General features: G+C 39.8%; 1 protein-coding gene across 1 annotated transcript; it reads left to right on the forward strand.

Moving 5' to 3' along the window:
* The first annotated feature begins 9,824 nt into the window (after nt 1-9,824).
* On the forward strand, nt 9,825-14,454 carry irx1a (iroquois homeobox 1a). The gene is made up of 4 exons (XM_056379766.1): nt 9,825-10,354; nt 11,727-12,837; nt 13,156-13,231; nt 14,314-14,454. The coding sequence occupies exons 1-4, from the start codon at nt 10,112-10,114 to the stop codon at nt 14,387-14,389; spliced, it is 1,506 nt and encodes a 501-aa protein (XP_056235741.1). The 5' UTR covers nt 9,825-10,111; the 3' UTR covers nt 14,390-14,454.
* Nucleotides 14,455-17,615: the final 3,161 nt, after the last annotated feature.

Here is a 17,615-nt window from a genome sequence, read left to right on the forward strand (position 1 = left end):
TGGTGCGGGTTTGATTGCAGTCGGGGGTAGGAGGGGAGTTGGTTGGTGGCAATATTCATTCATTTTCACAGAGTTTATTTAACCTTCATAATCCTGTGTTGATGGGGAACGGAGGGAGAAGGGACACAGAGGGGAAGAGGGGGAAGAGATGGAGGGGGAAACGGCGATAGGGAGGGCTGCAAAGGGAGAGAGGAAAAGGAAAAAATAATAATAAATTAGTTGTCTAACGTTACAAGGGATGAACTCAATATATCTATTACTTAAAGACTAACTGACTGTGAAAGTGCTCATTTCACGAGAGACGAGGCAGTGAGCTGGTGGGTACTCATGGGGCTCTGAGGTGGCTGCTCTTCCCCTCCTTTCTCTCTCTCTCTCTCTCTTTCTCTCTCTCTCTCTCACTCTCTCAGCTTTGATGTTTCCCCTTTCACTGTTAACAAACTCTGGCCGTGTTCCCCTCTTGCTCAAACATAACGGCAGGTGCAGATTGGATGCCCACATAAATAACCTCCTCACACAATGACACCGGGGGATCGATCCAGATTTTGATGGGTGCTGCTGCTCATACAAAAGGAGTGTGTGTGCGTGTGTGTGTGCGTGTGCTGTGCGTGTGCATGTATGTGTGCGTGTATGTGTGTGTGAGAGTGTGTGTGTTTGTGTGCTTGTGTGTGTGTGTGTGTGTGTGTGTGTGTTAAGATGAGGTGAACGGAAAACAAATGGTGACGTGCAAGATGGGACAGAAGGAAAGAAGGTGGAAAAGGGGGTAACAAGAGTGATAGAGGGGCGGGGGGGGTATAAAATGGTTCAATTACAAGGCGAACACTATTTCTCTCTTCTTAACAAGAGATTTCATGGTGTGGGCCAGTGTTTGGCAGAAACAGCTGAGTGCCACTAATGCTAAAGCATTACACCGCGGCAGTTCAGCTGGCCCCTTTTGGGATGGGAGTCAGTTGTTATTGAACTTCATTGTCCAGAATGGTTTCTTTTTCAGCTGGGATCAATGATGCTTCAACATGGGCGTGATGTAAAAAGCCATGCTGCAACCTGCCACCCTGCAACCTAACACCATCACTGCATTTGAAACAGAAGGTGAACCTTTTTCACAGTTTGAGCATCATCCAATCACAGATATCTTGCAAGTATGATAGAATAAAAATAAAGGTGAACTTTAATTGGCCGCACAACGTACTTCACATTGGCGTCGACAGGTCGTCTGCTTTCCAGGGATGTGAAAAACATAATTAATGATCCATTTACATGGAATTAGATTTCAGGAACTGACCAGAGTTTTGATGCATTTTCCCATCATGAGCCATCTCTGCGATTAAAAACAATGTTATAACCCATTTTCATTGAAATATCATATTCATATTCACCAAAATCTTTTTTCATTATCTATTACGTTGTTTATTAATCTGTACAAAAATCAAAGGGCAAAAAAGAAAATTGTGTTTTTACAAATGTGCCCCAAAAACCACCATCTTAATGTGCGACTCAGCTGTTAACTAACCCATGTGAAAAATGGACGAAACTAAAACTAAATCTTTTCAGGACAGTAGTAGCAAATCTTGCTGCACTCTGTCTGGACATCTTCAACTTTCTGCACTCCTTCCTGGCTGAAGATGTGTTAGGATTATTCCTGACTGAACTGACAGTAAACATGGTATTCTTCAAAATATTTACCATTAACTGACAATGAAAAAAGGAAAAGATGAATATGATAACAAAAAAAATGAATCAATTAAAGGGCTTGGCTATTATTTTAAATGTTTAGCAGTAAATATATCAATTGAACAAATATGTCTGTGAGAGCTTTCACCCCAACTCCTCATTGTCACACATGTTGACCACGGTGAGAAGTACGACATGTTATACTGATATAAGTTATTGTCTAATGCACAAGTAGTTCCCACAAGCATTTGCGCATGTGTATTATAATACGTGCAATATCATAACGGATCTCAGAACAGTGGAAGCTGAGTCAAGGACAGATTGACGAGCACACTTATCTGAAGCTATAGCTAGTCAACTGTCAAAGATCCCAGGATTATCCACAATGCACATGCGGAAAAATGTCCAAAAAATGCTGCTCAGTCCTACACACACAGTCCTCAACAGGACACGATCACACCCACAAAAATGGCAGAAATGATGGATGCAATGGCTGGTAGTCAAGCTAGCTTCCAGAGACAAAAGCTTAATGCACTCACAAGAGGGCAGTGAGTTACAAGTTGAATGCAAATAGGTAATATCAGATCCATTATGGAACATAAAGCTGTTCTGAGCCGAAAGGAGAGATACCGCTTCCACTTTGGTATCACTCTAACTGATGTCTACTCTTAGCTTTAGCTGGTCGAGCACCTCTTGCCTTTCTTGTCCTGACGGCACAACACCGCTCTTGAGCATCACCAAATGAAATAGCTAAGGTTGCATTCTCCGTGGAACTCAACCTGTATCTTTTTTTAGCTGGTTTCCAGGTTTGTCATGGTTGTCTAAACAGAGAAAAAGAAGATTCCATGTAGTTTGTCCTTGCTCAGCCACATGGGAAGATCTAATCTGTGCCACAAAGAGCTAATCTAGTACATCAATAACCTGTAAACCCTTTTGGAACCCTGTTTTCTTTTAGGGTGTTTGGCCTCTAACTCGCCCCTCCCCTCCCCAGATCTCTGTGTCTATAACGCATTACTACATAAGTGAATTTGACAGACTGCTGTTTTCATCTGTGACCCCATAACACCCAAGGCTAGAGGGCGGGGACCACTGGTTAGCCTACTCAGGAGCCATGATGACATCAATAATATAAATTCAAATAGTAGTTTCTGGTGCCACAGATGCCAAGAACAATATCCTGTGACAAATATTGGTTGGGTTTGATACTAGAAACTTCGTTATCTGCCAGTGTGATGATGAATAGGCTGGGTATTTTTTTCTAAAAGGATAAAGAATTTCATCCTTAACTTCCTACAACAAATTACAACTGAAGTATTTGTGCTGCAGGTCAGAAGAAATCAATATCTGAAGAGTCTGACTCTGACTTTTTTCCAGCGTTTTGTTTTTTCTTTTTTTTCTTTTTTTTTTCAAAAATATTTGCGTTTTAATAACCACTTAAACACTCCAGTATGTAAGTAAGTGAAACCCCAAAGCAACTGAAACAGAGTCAGTCTGATCAGTGATCAAGGTGATAGCAGTGTTGTTAAGAGCGAGAGGCTGAGGCGTCCTGGGGAGCATGTCCAGCACCATAAAAACAGCAGGTTTCAACTACTATCAATAGTTTGTACAAAGACACACCAAAGCAAAAAGCAGCACAACACGATAACAGATGAAAGAAACAGCCTCATTAAAATTCCATTTGTCATGCTGTCTGTTGATCATTTTATCTATAAGTCTATCCTTTACACCACTATCAAAGGGTGCAATTTCAAAAGAATACTTCAGTGTACAAAAATCTTTTTTTCCCCAAGAAGGCCCTTCCTTAAAATTCAATTAACTGTGTTGATAAATAAACGTGGGAATTGTATCATCTGAAAGCAGATTTGCATGCTCTCGTTTTTTTTTTCAACCATTTCTAAAGAAGCAAATAAACATCTGAAATGAGGAAACTAACTCTTATGAATATTTCTAAGCTTGTGTTTCAAACCAACGTCTGAGCCTCAGTCATTCAGATTTAGCATAAAATTATATGTGGGACAAGAAGAAGACTTTGATACCAGTGTTCTCTTTGTCCAAAGACTTTCTCGTACATCTCACACATTTACTGTACTTTGCATACATCTGCAATTGAATTGTGCAGATGTGCATATATAGTATAGTCTGGGACTGTATGGCTCACAGCCTGCTGGCTCACTCGGATTCAGTTGATTATTTCACGGGGAAGTTAAATACCAAGTAATGGAATTAGTTTGTGAATTGCGAAAATGGCTAATTCGCTACTACAGTATGGTATTTGTGAATCTATATGCAACAGGTTTGAAAGTAGAGAGTGTTAATATTCAATAAAGGTAAACTATAATTATATTACTTTAAATTGGCAGATTAGGAAAACTCTTCTCTTCTAAACCAATGGTTGGAGATGTCCTGGAGCTGTGCTTACAATTTTAGATTTGAAAAAAAAAAAAAACTTTAATGACTTGTTAATGTTAATCCTGTTAGATCAGTAGCTCAATAAAACACTAGGCTTTGTGTAGTTAAAACATTTTAAAGGCCCGTAAATGTTACATCATCTTTTTTCTCCTCTCTCTCTCTCTTTCTCTCGCTCTCACTCCTTGGCTAGCCATAGCTATTCATTAGCTCCAGCCCCTATGGCAATGAGAGTCTTTAACCTCCATTAGATCTAATGTTGATATGTTTCCCCAGTAAAGAGCCAAAACAATTAACACCCCTTCTCACATTTCTCTCCCCTTGGCCCCTAACCACATCAAAATCTGGGCCCACCCGTTCATTACCCACCGCTGAGTACGCCCTTGGGGAGGAAAAAAGTCAGATCCTTGGCTGTCGTCTTTTCTATGGTATGCAGTGAGAAGCCAGAATGAGTTAAAAGAAACTTGTCAACAATAATGAAGTACTGTGTTTCCCCTACACTTCAACATGGCAGCAAGCACTACTTATTTGGAATGAGCTACTTAATCATGAAAACACTTAATCATGGTGAGGTAACACCTTCTGTGCTCCGTACATAGTTATTGTACCTTCAACAACAGCGGTGGTAGTCGTGTTGTTGCTACAGTAGCAAGAATGGTACGGGACAGTGCTGTACTCTGCTGACTGTGAGTTAGCATGAATGCACCATCCTGTCTCCCAGAAATTAAATTTATATAGGAAAATAATATTTTGAGTGAGATCACGCGTTTTTATTTACATAATATAATAATAATTGTTAATGAACATGTTGCAAAAATGTTGATACTGAACGATGTGCTTTTATTTAAACAAAAATTCACAACGTTTTCCTAATGTTAACCAAACTGCCTTTATACTTAAACTTGAACTTGAGTGTCAAAGACCTGCACTTTGTATGCTTCCTCTAAGAACATAATTGGCAAAACAAATTAGTCTAATTTCTAGGAGACAGGGTTGCCCATTTGTATGATAATTATTAAAATGAAGGAATAAAACAACAAAAAATGTGAGGTGTATCTGACCAAAAACTGTGAGGCAATCTTTCAGAATGTTATGTTACTTTGGTAGCTGCCACTTCTTACTTTAGTGACTGTAACTGTCACCGACTTTAAGGACTTGTATTATGAATCTTTTTTAACGGTATGCAATGCGCAGTGTTGTCTCGATCCAAAGCTTGAATTATGAATGTTGACTTTAGGCAAAGACAATCCACATGACACTCTTTCCTTTGAGATACATACAAAATTGGTAGGTAGGTAAGTTTTGAGCATCATACACCAAGTTCATGTAGCGACGTAGACATCAAAGAAAGGAAAGCACATGTACTCGTGTCTATTTGAAGACTTCAGTCTCATAATAATCCTCTGGGCCCAAGCAGACTGGTGCTCTGACATTTGAGTAATATAAATGGAAAGACAGGTCATGTGATGTCAAATTACTTATTACCTTGTACTTGTTGTCGTAGGGCTTAACATGTTCATTACTGTACTGCACTTCCAACTGCTGCAAAGCACCTTTAAATCTGGCAACATTTTTAGCCCAGAAGCTTTTTGTCATGTCAAAACCGGGGGAACGCCACCCCTGCAAGTGTTTAGCTGTCAAGTGCATAGCATCTTGACCTTCTAAGACCCAGAATAGACCTCTTTTATTATTCAGGAAATTCCTAGTTTCCTTACCTATAGGTGTGGTGCAGTTGTCTGTGTATCAAATGTCTCACAGTAACACCAGTGGTCCTCTGACTCTAACTCACAGCTAAATAGTTGAGTTGCTCTGACGCAGTTCAGGGAGTACACTGGAACCATGCGTGAGTGTGGATACATGTTTGTGTGCGATGTTAAAGGGAAGAGGTCTAACAGTTGTGATGGTCTATGGATATCAATGAAATTCATCTAATCTCCTCTCTTCAGGGGGAAAAGGAGTTTTGGTTTCAACACTTAATTTGATAATCTGTGAGAAAAGCACAAAAGGGACATTCTGCAGATTCTTAACCTTTCTTCAACTTTGGCACTCCCAGAGGCAGGAAAGGAGTATCTTTCACCACAGTTATTAGTTCACAGAGACACCCTTGACCTCTGCGGTGGTAGCCAACTGTCAACATAACTGATGTTATTGTAATGCAGGTTCACTCTCTTTGACTTCTATTGCAGTCTTTCATGTCTATGTGTTGGCCCCGTTCCTAAATGCCCAAGTTCAAGCACATATAGATTTCAATTAAACGGAATTAGTCTGAATTACAAGATTACATTTAAAAACATCTATAAACAACATAAACATACTTGTTATAGTAAAACATGCATTTTTCATTGTCATTTCAGAGAAAAAGATGATTATGGAACAAAGGTTAGATGTTCTGTGATTTGTTATAAAAGAAGACATTATTGTTTGTTTACATATTTATGACAGCCATTCATGTCTCTTCTTGAAAAAAAAAGAAGAAAAAAAAACTTGACAAAACTTTTGCAGCAATCATAGAGTCTATTCTATAGATGGATGTGGTTTGCCAAGTAGTGCTGTCATATCCTCTCATATCCTTTATAAAAATAAATAAAAAAAACTTTACTGGTCTGTATTCAATGATAGGGTGTTATTTTTCCACTGAACACAATAATTGAAGTCTGTCATTTATGTAAATGTACAGTCGGAACCTTGGACATGAGAAATGACTTAGGTTTCTATCCTCCAACAGAGTAACTGAAGATGTGCCTGTCCTTTTTAATAGTATTAGAAAGAGAGAGAGAGAGAGAGAGAGAGAGAGAGAGAGACACTTTATTATCCTCTGCTCTCTTTATTTTTAGACTTTGTAGGTGTAGGTTAGGTGGATGTAGCTGAGCTTTCATTTTACATTAATACACAGTAAATAGTAACATTTAAACAACATTAAACAATATTAACACAAATACATATATATTCTATTATTTTATATTCTTTTGTTTTTTAATTTTCTGTAGGATGCAGGTATCTACAAAATAAAAATGTAAAGATGACATTGGTGACAGGACATTTTAAATGTGGCTGTTAGATAAAAGAACTTATCCACTACCTGAGTGACTTATTTGAATGTGGTCATCAAGGCAAAACAGCTTATGAAGAGGCTCCTGCAGATTTACATGATCAGACAATCTGATATGAAAAGCCTGGGGATTTTCCTTTCTTTGCTTTTCTTTTCTTGTTAAAGGGAGAGAGTATTCAAAAAATCCTTAAGTTATGACCGTGTATTTGTTGTGCGTGTGCACGTGTGTCCGTGAACGCGTGTGCGCGTCATACTGCGACCCATACAGATGGTGAAAGCCCATCTGTTTCGAGGCAGTACATTAGAAGTGAGCGTGTTGTGGACGAGTTTAAAAAAAAAAAGGAATGGACGGCGAGAGGATCCGGAACAAAGTTTCCCGTGCTCTAGCTCTCACTCTCTCTCCCTCTCTCTCTCGCTCTCCCTCTCTCTCTTGAAGCTGAGGAGCTTGTGGTAGTAATGAGAGTTTAACAACAGCCAATAAATCAGTTAACTGTGATGGTTTATTGCCCTCAACACGTGTCATTGTTTACCAGGAGTCAACTTTCCTATTTTTCAAAAAACAAAAAGGCTAGTCCAGGTGTAGCAGCAATCATATATTGTAATATAAATTGTATTATTATTATTGTTATTATTATTATTATTATTATTATTATTATTATTATTATTATTATTATTATTATTATTAATATTGTTGTTGTTGTTGTTACATCGCCGAATTCCTTTATTTTAATTCTGGTCATTTAGTCCCAGGCTCTTTTCTACTTGCTTTTCTTTCATTTCTGTTTAGAGATATTTTCAATGTCCCCACCCCCAGCCCCCCCACCCACCACAACCATCATATGTAGCCCCCTGCACACATTTCCAGCGGGTTATCACAATTGCCATTCCCTCCCTCCTTTCTGATGTGTTACCCAGATTACCATCAGTGCCCCTCAGATATTTTTAACAGATCCTCGGCGCTCGGCAATATCCACTCGGAGCCATCTGGTGCAGATCAAAATCTACTGACTTCTTGGGCTTCAGTCGTTAAGGCATTAAATCTAGATCTACAGAAGAACACCCCCCCCACACACCCCCCCCCCCCTACTCACACACCCCCACCTTTTGACTCGGGAGGTGGGTGATATGAGAATCAAATCAAATAAAAATAGAACTGTTAAAACATGAACACCCCCCCCACACACACACCCCCCCTTCTCTCGTGAGCCACATGGCTGTGTCAGAAGTGGACAGCTAAGAGAAGTAAAGGTCAGTGTCCAACGCTTTTCTTTTCCTGAGCTGGAAATTGGATAAGTGCTTTAAGAAGAGGCGATTAAAAGAGACAGTATCTGATTGTTTTTTTTTTGGGGGGGGGGGGTAACTCTTTTTGGAATTATGTTTTTTTTTTTTCCAAAGTCTATTATAAGAGAAAGGAAAATATGCAATTGATAAACGGTATTTTATTTCGCCTTGTAAGAACGCAAAAGTCCCATTTACACTGAACCGGTTTCTGAACTATGACGGATAAATTACTCTTCATCCTCACTTTTTTTTTGAGTCAATGTGCTGAAAGTGTTGCCACGTCATTTACTTTAAATTAGAGCCTGAAATGTAGACAGATGTGGCGCGTACAGGGACCTGAAGACTCGCTGTTTGAGTTGTCTCTGGCTTTTTCCTCATTCCTTTCCTCTCAAAACAAGGAAACGTGAAGTGGCTCTGTTGTTACAAAAGGACAACAACAATCTGGTTTAAATCCACACTCACACATACATACACACACACACACGCACAGACGCACACACACACTCACACGCGCGCGTCCATGCAGATGGAGAGAGGGTGAGAAAAAAGGGAGGGAGAGGGAGAATTTGGCTGATTAAACCTTTATGAAGAAATCAAAGGAAAGCAAAACAGAAGTCAATAAAAAAAAAACTACATAATTAATAAATGATGTGGGGAGATTTGCATGGTTTTCCTTAACTGTTTTGATTTTTGGAAGAAAAACGTCATGAAATTAACTATTTAATTTTAAAACTTATATTCCACAATGGTTGAAATATGAGAGTTAACTTATTGATTTTGTTTATTTGATAATTTGATTAAAACATTTATTTTGGAATACATCATCCTGATAAACGCAATTAAACAACGATGTCGCTTTAAGAAGTACAGAAGTTTTGAAAACATTAAATGAAGAAGTATAAAGAATAAATCCAACTTTGAGAAAGAGAGATTTATAATAAATTAGTCAGAATGAATTAAATAAACGCACCATCAGCCCGTGATACCAAATACTGATTCCTCTGCGGAGAAGCATTTTCCCCTTTAATTACAATTTAAATCTATTCAAAGTAAGTTCCTTCTTCTTACGGGTTTACTTCCCCCTGTGTCGGACAGCTGTAAAATCGTGTAGACAGGTTGTCATACAACAATCAAAGCCTTCGGTGAATGGACTCTAATGCTTGAACATTTAACATACAATAAGTCCAAACACGGAGGGAGAGAGAGGGAGAGAGAGAGAGGGAGAGAGAGAGAGAGAGAGAGGGAATTGGTGAGAGAGGGAGTCGGTGAGAGAGGGACAGGGAGAGAGAGAGCGAGAGAGAGCGAGGCCCCAGCCAATGTGCTCACTCTATATTCACATTATCCACATTGCTCCAAACGAGGAGGAGCTTGCAGGCTCAAGTAGGGGATGCCAATCAAAGCATCAACTTCAAATTGTATCTGAGAGATCAGCCTGGAGACCTCAGGGCCAGGCGCGTCAGTCGGAGCGCAATTGTTGATCAGATCACATCCAGCGGACTTTGCGCGAGAAAAAGAGAGGAAGCCGAGATTTAAGAGAGGGTTGTTTTGACTGCATACCACTGTATGTCTGTAGTAGCTGTGACTTTGGCTTAAACACTTTCACTCCTCCGGGTTCCTTTTTTTCTTTTTTTTTCCCCCTCTCGCACACTTTTTTTTAACGCACAGTTTTGTCGGACGATACAGCTGTGCGACAATTCGGCGGTGGAGATGTCTTTCCCGCAGCTTGGCTACCCGCAGTACTTAAGTGCCTCCCAGGCGGTGTACGGGAGCGAGAGACCGGGAGTGCTTACGCCTTCGTCCCGGGGAGGGAGCTCTGAAATCGGGGGAAGTCCGTCCGCCACCGCAGCGGCGGTCACGTCGGTGTTGGGCATGTACGCCAACCCATACGCACACAACTACAGCGCCTTCTTACCTTACACCAGCGCGGACTTGGCTCTTTTCTCACAAATGGTAAGGATATTTTTTATTTTTTTTTCCCCCTGTTTAAGGACTCGGCGTTGCACAGACGATTGTTAATGCTTCAGGCTGCGTTAGGCAATCTCAAACAAAAAGAATGAACACTTTGAAATGCATTTGGATCCGACAGATTTTTGTCGTCGATCGTTAAATTTTAGATCATATATTTGTTGGATTTCTGACAGTTCAGCGGCTTGTTTGTCTGAGTTAGTGATGTGAAAAGTTTGACCTGAGAGGACAAAAACAAAAGAAAAAGAAAAATGAGGCTTGGAATAATATTGTAGCCCATAAAGGAGAAGAAAAAAAAACATGTAAACAAAAGATGGAATTCACACCAGCCATAGAGTTATTATCTCACATTGCTAAAATGATCGATTACAAAGTTGAAATACATTTCACTGAAGGAAAAAACAAACTGTGCCACAGATCTGCGTTTTAACATGCACCACGAAAAGAGAAAGTTTTCTTCTCAGTCTGGTGCCCTGCCAGATTTTTTTTTTTTTTTAATCAGATCCTTAGAAATAATCTCTCCCGCAGAACAAAAGCTTCTGCTGTAAACATGCCTTCAATTTTCCCGTGTGTCACTGAATTCCACGTGGATTTTTTTTTTTCTTACTCTGCTAGATGAGGAATTGTCCACATTTCTTGAGCTAAAATAGACCTGGTGATAATAATTAACTTGCAGCGTGTTAATGTGTTGGCTAATGTGTGCATCAGGCCCCATAGGCAGTTGACTCCTGCGCTAAATCTTCAAAACAAGAGCTATTATCCAAAATCCAAGCGCGTGCGCTGCTGGAATTGATCGATACGTTTGAGTGTTGTGTTGAAAAAAAAAAAAAAAAAAACAAGTGAAGGGGATTAAGTTCAGCACTGAAGTATATAAACGTGACGTGCTGGGAAAACTTCACTTAGGCCTTCACACTGCTCTGACAGAGTTGAAGAGGGTGGAGAGGAGTTATATGAAAGTTGGCCATTTGCTTGCGATCAGTGTGTTCGCAATAATGCAAGGGACTTTCTCTCGTGCTGTTCACTGTTAACAGGCTGACATGTATGAAAAATGTTTGCTAAGAAAAGGTCTGTGTCTTTCAATGAGTGCTTGTGCAGGCGCAGGTGTCGCGGGCCTAGCATGTGGTTGCAAGTTGAGAAGCTTATTTGTGGAAAGCTCAGAGTCAGGTGCAGCTGTAACTCTAGGATTTTTTTTTTTTTTTTTTTTTAATAGAAGACATTTGACTTGTTAGGATTGTAGATATAATGGCTGTAATGCATTTGAGCTACACTCAAAAAATATTTAAAGCATATTTTGTAATTCAATGGATAAAACTAACAATGGTCCCAGTGTAATAACACATTATCCTTCATTTTCAAGGGATCCCAGTATGAGCTGAAGGACAGCCCTGGCGTCCATCCTGCCAGCTTCGCAGCCCACACCTCTCCGGCCTTCTATCCATACGGCCAGTTTCAGTACGGGGACCCGGCCAGGCCCAAGAACGCCACCCGGGAGAGCACCAGCACCCTGAAAGCCTGGCTCAATGAGCACAGGAAGAACCCGTACCCGACCAAGGGAGAGAAGATCATGCTGGCCATCATCACCAAAATGACGCTGACGCAGGTCTCCACCTGGTTCGCCAACGCCAGGAGGAGGCTCAAGAAGGAGAACAAGGTGACCTGGGGGAGCAGGAGCAAAGAGGACGGGGAGGACGGTAACTTGTTCGGCAGTGGAGATGAAGCGGAGAAAAACGAAGACGAGGAGGAGATTGATTTGGAGAGCATAGACATAGACAAAATCGACGACAACGACGGGGATCAAAGCAACGAGGATGATGACGATAAATCAACGGAAGGGAGCAGGGACCACAGGGGCGGTGTCGGTGCGGGTGGAGAGTTGGACAGCTTGGAGAAAAGACGGGCCTTCGCCCTGCAGGCCCACGAGGCCTTTGACAAATCTAAGAGCACAATTTCAGTTCACCCAGGGAGTAAGGAGAACTCGGACGGCAACAACAACAACACCACAAGAGTTTTGTCTCCGGACAGATCCGGGAGCTTTCCTCTCCCGTCAAACAATAAGCCTAAAATCTGGTCTTTAGCAGAGACCGCCACTAGTCCCGATAGTTCATCTCAGAAACCCACTTCCCCTTGTGGCCCAGCGGCCACCACTCACCCATCAGCCCCCCACCACCAGATCCAAACGCACCCGGCCTTCCTGCCCAGTCACGGACTGTACACTTGCCAGATTGGAAAGTTCCACAACTGGACAAATGGGGCTTTCCTGGGCCAGAACTCCCTGCTGAATGTGAGGTCGTTTCTGGGAGTAAACCAGCACCATCACCACCACCACAGCCACCACTTGCCGGCCCAGCAGCAGCAGCAGCAGCAGCAGCAGCAGCCGACATCAGTGGTGGTGTCTCCGGTAGCAGCTGCAGCAGCGCTCAGCAATGACAGCAAGGCCCCACCAGAGACCCACAGTCCCAAGCACATAGGTAGGATTACAGTCTGTAGGCGTGCGCGCGCACAGATATCACATGGCACCGATAAGCATGTTATTTTGAATGGAACATATGTGTATTGTTTTAATGTCTGTTTCTTTTATATATATACATATATATATATATACAATTATTATAACAAAGCATTGTACATATAGACACTTAAATCCACAATCTTCACAGACGAGATACACAACAACAGTTTTTTTTTTTAGTTAGACATGTCCATATATGTGAGCAAAAAAATAAAGTCCTATATAATTTATCGAACATGCCAATGCTGATAAGTGTTTTTGCTAATTTATTTTACAGACCATGAAAACGGTGTAAGGTCTGATTCACCTCCAACACAGACCCTGAAGTCTTCCTTTCGACCCATCCATGACAGGTGAGACAACGTTTTTACAAGTTGCAAGTTTGTTTTTGTTGATTTTGGAGACACGTTGCTATAAGAAAATTTACCAGGTTTATTTTTAAATTATTAAATTCAAATGATTGAATTATTCAAAATAGAAAGTGATTTAGATACATGTTTTTTTTTCCAGCAATATTTTTAACAGCAGGGATTAAAATAACTAGAATGAAGTGTGAATATGTACATTAGGAAATGCCCAGGATCGTGATGAAATTATAACTCCATTAACCTAATTATCAGAAAAATAAATATAATTATATGGAAGGGAAAATCTAAGATAATTGTTTAACGAATTCCAGTGTATACGCCTAAAGTTTATGTTTTGCAGTTTTTTATTTATTTATTTATTTTTGTATTTAATTTTATTTATTTTTTTTACAACAATCATAACACTGCAAAATAAAATAAACAAAGATAAATAAAACACAGTTTGCTTTGCGGGTGACAGGGGTCTTGACTCCCATCCCACACCCCCTTTAATTCCTCCCCTCTGGGGAGAGTGTGGCTACTTATCAAGTCACCGAGTAAAACGGGCTCTGTCTGGGCTGTGTGCTTTCCCTAAAGACCCATGGGAGACCCCGGAGCTCTGGGGAGCGCTCTTACCGAAAGAGGGGGAAAAAAAGTTTACCTCCGTTTCAAGTACTACAAAACAGCCCCTCTCCTAATGCAACAGTCCTACAGAAAAAAAAACAAAAAACCCCCCCCAAAAAAACAGGCGTTGAAGTGAATTAGAATTGTTGATAATGATTGTACAAAAGATTTTCTTTTTTGACATACTAAAATATTCTGTAGTTGTAACATAATTATTATGATATACATTTATTATAATTATTATTACTACTATTATTACTATTATTATTACTATTATTATTATTATTATTATTATTATTATTATTAATGGAATGGAGAGTGAAGAATTGGAGAGAGGGACTGCAGTCTGTTTCAAATCAAAACTGTTCAGCCATTCAGCCAGACCACTTGAGATGCATATTGAAACCCGTTGTCCAAACACGGCGGGGGTATTTATCTACCTTTCTGTATTATTCTTTATCCAGATCCTCTCTGCCTTCCAGCGCCAGGAGTCCACAAGACGCCACGCAACGGGTCCTCACTGCTCTCTCCTCGGCTTGATCAAGACTTTTTTTTCTTGCTTGAAAAAAAAAAGAAAAGAAAAGACAAATAGAAAAAAGACTTTACACTCCCTAAAAAGGACAATGAGAAATAATAATGCAGCGTAGCATTCAGTCGGTACAGAACAAATGGCGTAATTTGGTAATATCCTGTGGATGGATGGATTACTTCCTCTATTGTTGTGTAGCATATAATCGCGCCTATAATGTTACTCTCTCTCTCTCCACTTTGCCCAGGCAGGCTGGGACACTTTGGTAGGCTTTTTACTTTATTATTATTATTATAATTATTATTATTTTTGTCTCTATCTTGTGTTTTTGGTGTCCTTTCTTTAATGTAAATACCAAGTGATTTAAATTTGTAAATAGGAAGCGTTGAAGGAATTTGTCCAGATCGTATATTTTGCCTAATAAACAAAATGAAATTATAGAGAAAACCAAGAGTATCCTCAGCCTATTTTACTTCTACATGGATTTCATCATCATCATCATCATTATTATTATTATTATTATTATTATTATTATTATTATTATTTATGAATAAAACGTAGGCCTATTAGCCTATCCATTTTATTTCAAGAATGGTGGGAATGGGAACATATATATATATATATATATATATATTGGCAGTCTGCAGCCAGGCTTAATTTTATTCAAGTTTGGGGGGAAAGCAGCGTGGATGCATTGAGGTGCTAATAAGTGTCCAGATGGTTGCTGGTGACAGAAAATGGACAGGAGCAGCTGGGAAGGTCATTAAGTAATAATATGGGAACGCCCAGTCCAAACAAAATCAAATGGTTAAAATCTAATCTGTCAGAGAGAGAAGTCGATTCGAAGATAAATTATTAATTTTTTTTTCCTTTTTTTCTTTTTTTTTTTGTCGGAGGTGGGAGGCTGACATGGTCGGCCCTGTGCAGCAGGGTCAATGTTTTGGGGTCCTGTCTGTTCCGAGGTGATCATTATCCTATAAAAGCAGCTTCTTTGCTCCTCAATCGGTGACCAAAACCAAATATTGATTTACCACAGCAGCTTAATGGGGTTTCAACAAAATAAAGGGAAAGTGCAATAATTAGTTGTAGTGGGAGATGATGTGAGCATTGTATTTGTCCCTTTCTTTTGATTTACACAAGCCTGCTGCACACGACTTTTACTGGAAAAGTTAGAAAGAAAAAAAAAACATTTTTAACGATCTCCTGTAAAATGTGACTGTAATTTTATATCTTTACCAGGGGCCTAGCATTTTATTATCATGTTATTATCTGGTTAAAAACAATTACTCAACCAGAGAGAAACATTCAGTTTGAGTTAAGGCACCTTTGTAAATGACAGTAAAGCTGCGGCGTGAGCTGTTCCAGAGGGTGAATGATTTCAGTGGCCTAAACCTGTGGAGTGACTTCTTGCACATCTGTTTTGCAATATCACAGCGACCTCTATAGGCAAGGAACAGATCGCTTCAAACTGAAGCAGCTTTCCAACCTTCCAAACAGCTCTAAATCACATGAAAATACTTGTGCTACAACTGTATCATCATCACACGATGCAGCCCAATGCTTTAAACCCATTGCACTTGCACTGCGTTATGCTGTCACACTTTTCTTCTTTTTTTTTTTGGAGGAATACAAACAGCAAAAAGAAGAAATCCCTTTATTTATGGGAATATTATGACACCAAGTTCACATAAAATATTTTCAGAAAAATATGGTTATTTTTCGTTAAAGGCCAAAATCATCTTTCATTTTCAAAAACGAACCTGGAATAAATCAGTTTGGAACTGAAATATTATCACCTCTTGAACAGGCTGCATAGCTTCCAAATTAAGTCATTACAAATAATTGCACAAGTCGAAAACGTTACAGCAACGTGCAAAAGGGCAAAGGTTCTTTTTTCTTTTTCTTTTTTTCATCTTTTTTTTAATTCTTGGTAAACGTTGACTAGATCATATCTGTCTGGCAGGAGGGGGGGTGGGGGGGGTGGGACAGGGGGTGGGGGGGCGTCTATGCGCATAAATCTGTGTCACTTAAATATGGTCACTCGCTAACCAGTCACGCAGTGGAGGACTGTGTTGAAAAATTAACAAAGGTTATTGAAGGTTTTGTTGACTGGCGCGAGGTCACTGCGCTCAACACTTTACCTACATAACATAAATAGCTCATAATGTGCAAATGGGCTTCCCTTAGTTCAAAAAGAGCGACAAGAGAATCATAATGATTTTTACTGTAATAGTCCAATAAGGACATTTAATATGTGTGTGTGTCAATACTTAACAGCCACCTTTTTATTTTGTTTTCTTTCCCTTGATATTTTGTCGCACTGCTGGTTCAGAATATTGCAATATTGGTGTGGTGATAAATCGGGTTGCAGCCCCAGTCATCGGTGGGTCGGAATTAGAATAATATGAAGCCATGTGAAGCCCGAACTGACTTTAGTCAATTTCACTAACACGTGCTTTGGCAATAATCATTGTAATATTGGCGGCGGAAAAAGGCAGGTGTGTAGGCTACATTTCATATTCCCCCTCCCTCCCTCCTGCGCTCCATTTGCACATGACATCCTCTCATGAGCTGGCTTTTGGGGCTAAAATTAAATAACCTCTCGGTGTCCCATTTATTTCTTTTGTACTGAAACAGCGTGAGGTTAGCGCAAAGGCGTTAGCTGCAGGCCATAATATTGTGTTTCCATAATATATACAAAATTATTCATTTAGTAAGTGGATGTACAGTGGATTGTCTAATGGGTAATGAGCGGAGTTGGAGCTGATAATTAGGCTGTCACTTCCAGCCATTTCTTCCCCGCATGCCCTGGGCCACGATGCAGGGGAGGGAAAGAAAATAAAGACCATGAAATTAAAAAAGAAGAGCAGATAAATGAATTAAATGTAAATATAGAACTAAAGAATAGTGCTCACTGGGATTACAGAGGTAAATACACAATATTATCTGATTTTTAAAACACTGCAGCTACTGTTTGACACACTAAACAATGCTTCTATTATGGTAATTGCCCTATAATGGTTATAGTGATAAGATAATTACAATTCAAAGTAACTGCATGCATTACATCACAAATCCATTTACTCATTACTAGAATACAATTAGGTTTCTTTTGCTGTTTTTAAAAGAAATAAAACAACTCATCAAAACTATTCTGAGCAACCTTTGAAAGGCTAGAAGAGGTTGTGCTGTTTTCATCTGAGGACTGAGTGCTGAAACTCACACGGGAGATATGTA

The sequence above is a fragment of the Seriola aureovittata genome, chromosome 7 (assembly GCF_021018895.1).
Source record: "Seriola aureovittata isolate HTS-2021-v1 ecotype China chromosome 7, ASM2101889v1, whole genome shotgun sequence".
Taxonomy (NCBI): domain Eukaryota; kingdom Metazoa; phylum Chordata; class Actinopteri; order Carangiformes; family Carangidae; genus Seriola; species Seriola aureovittata.

Bases quoted from the DNA above. Each gene is read 5' to 3' on its own strand.
- irx1a (XM_056379766.1), top strand. From the start codon at position 10,112: ATGTCTTTCCCGCAGCTTGGCTACCCGCAGTACTTAAGTGCCTCCCAG. The intron at 10,355-11,726 runs GTAAGGATATTT...TTCATTTTCAAG, and splicing joins TGGCTCTTTTCTCACAAATG to GGATCCCAGTATGAGCTGAA. The intron at 13,232-14,313 runs GTGAGACAACGT...TTCTTTATCCAG, and splicing joins TTTCGACCCATCCATGACAG to ATCCTCTCTGCCTTCCAGCG.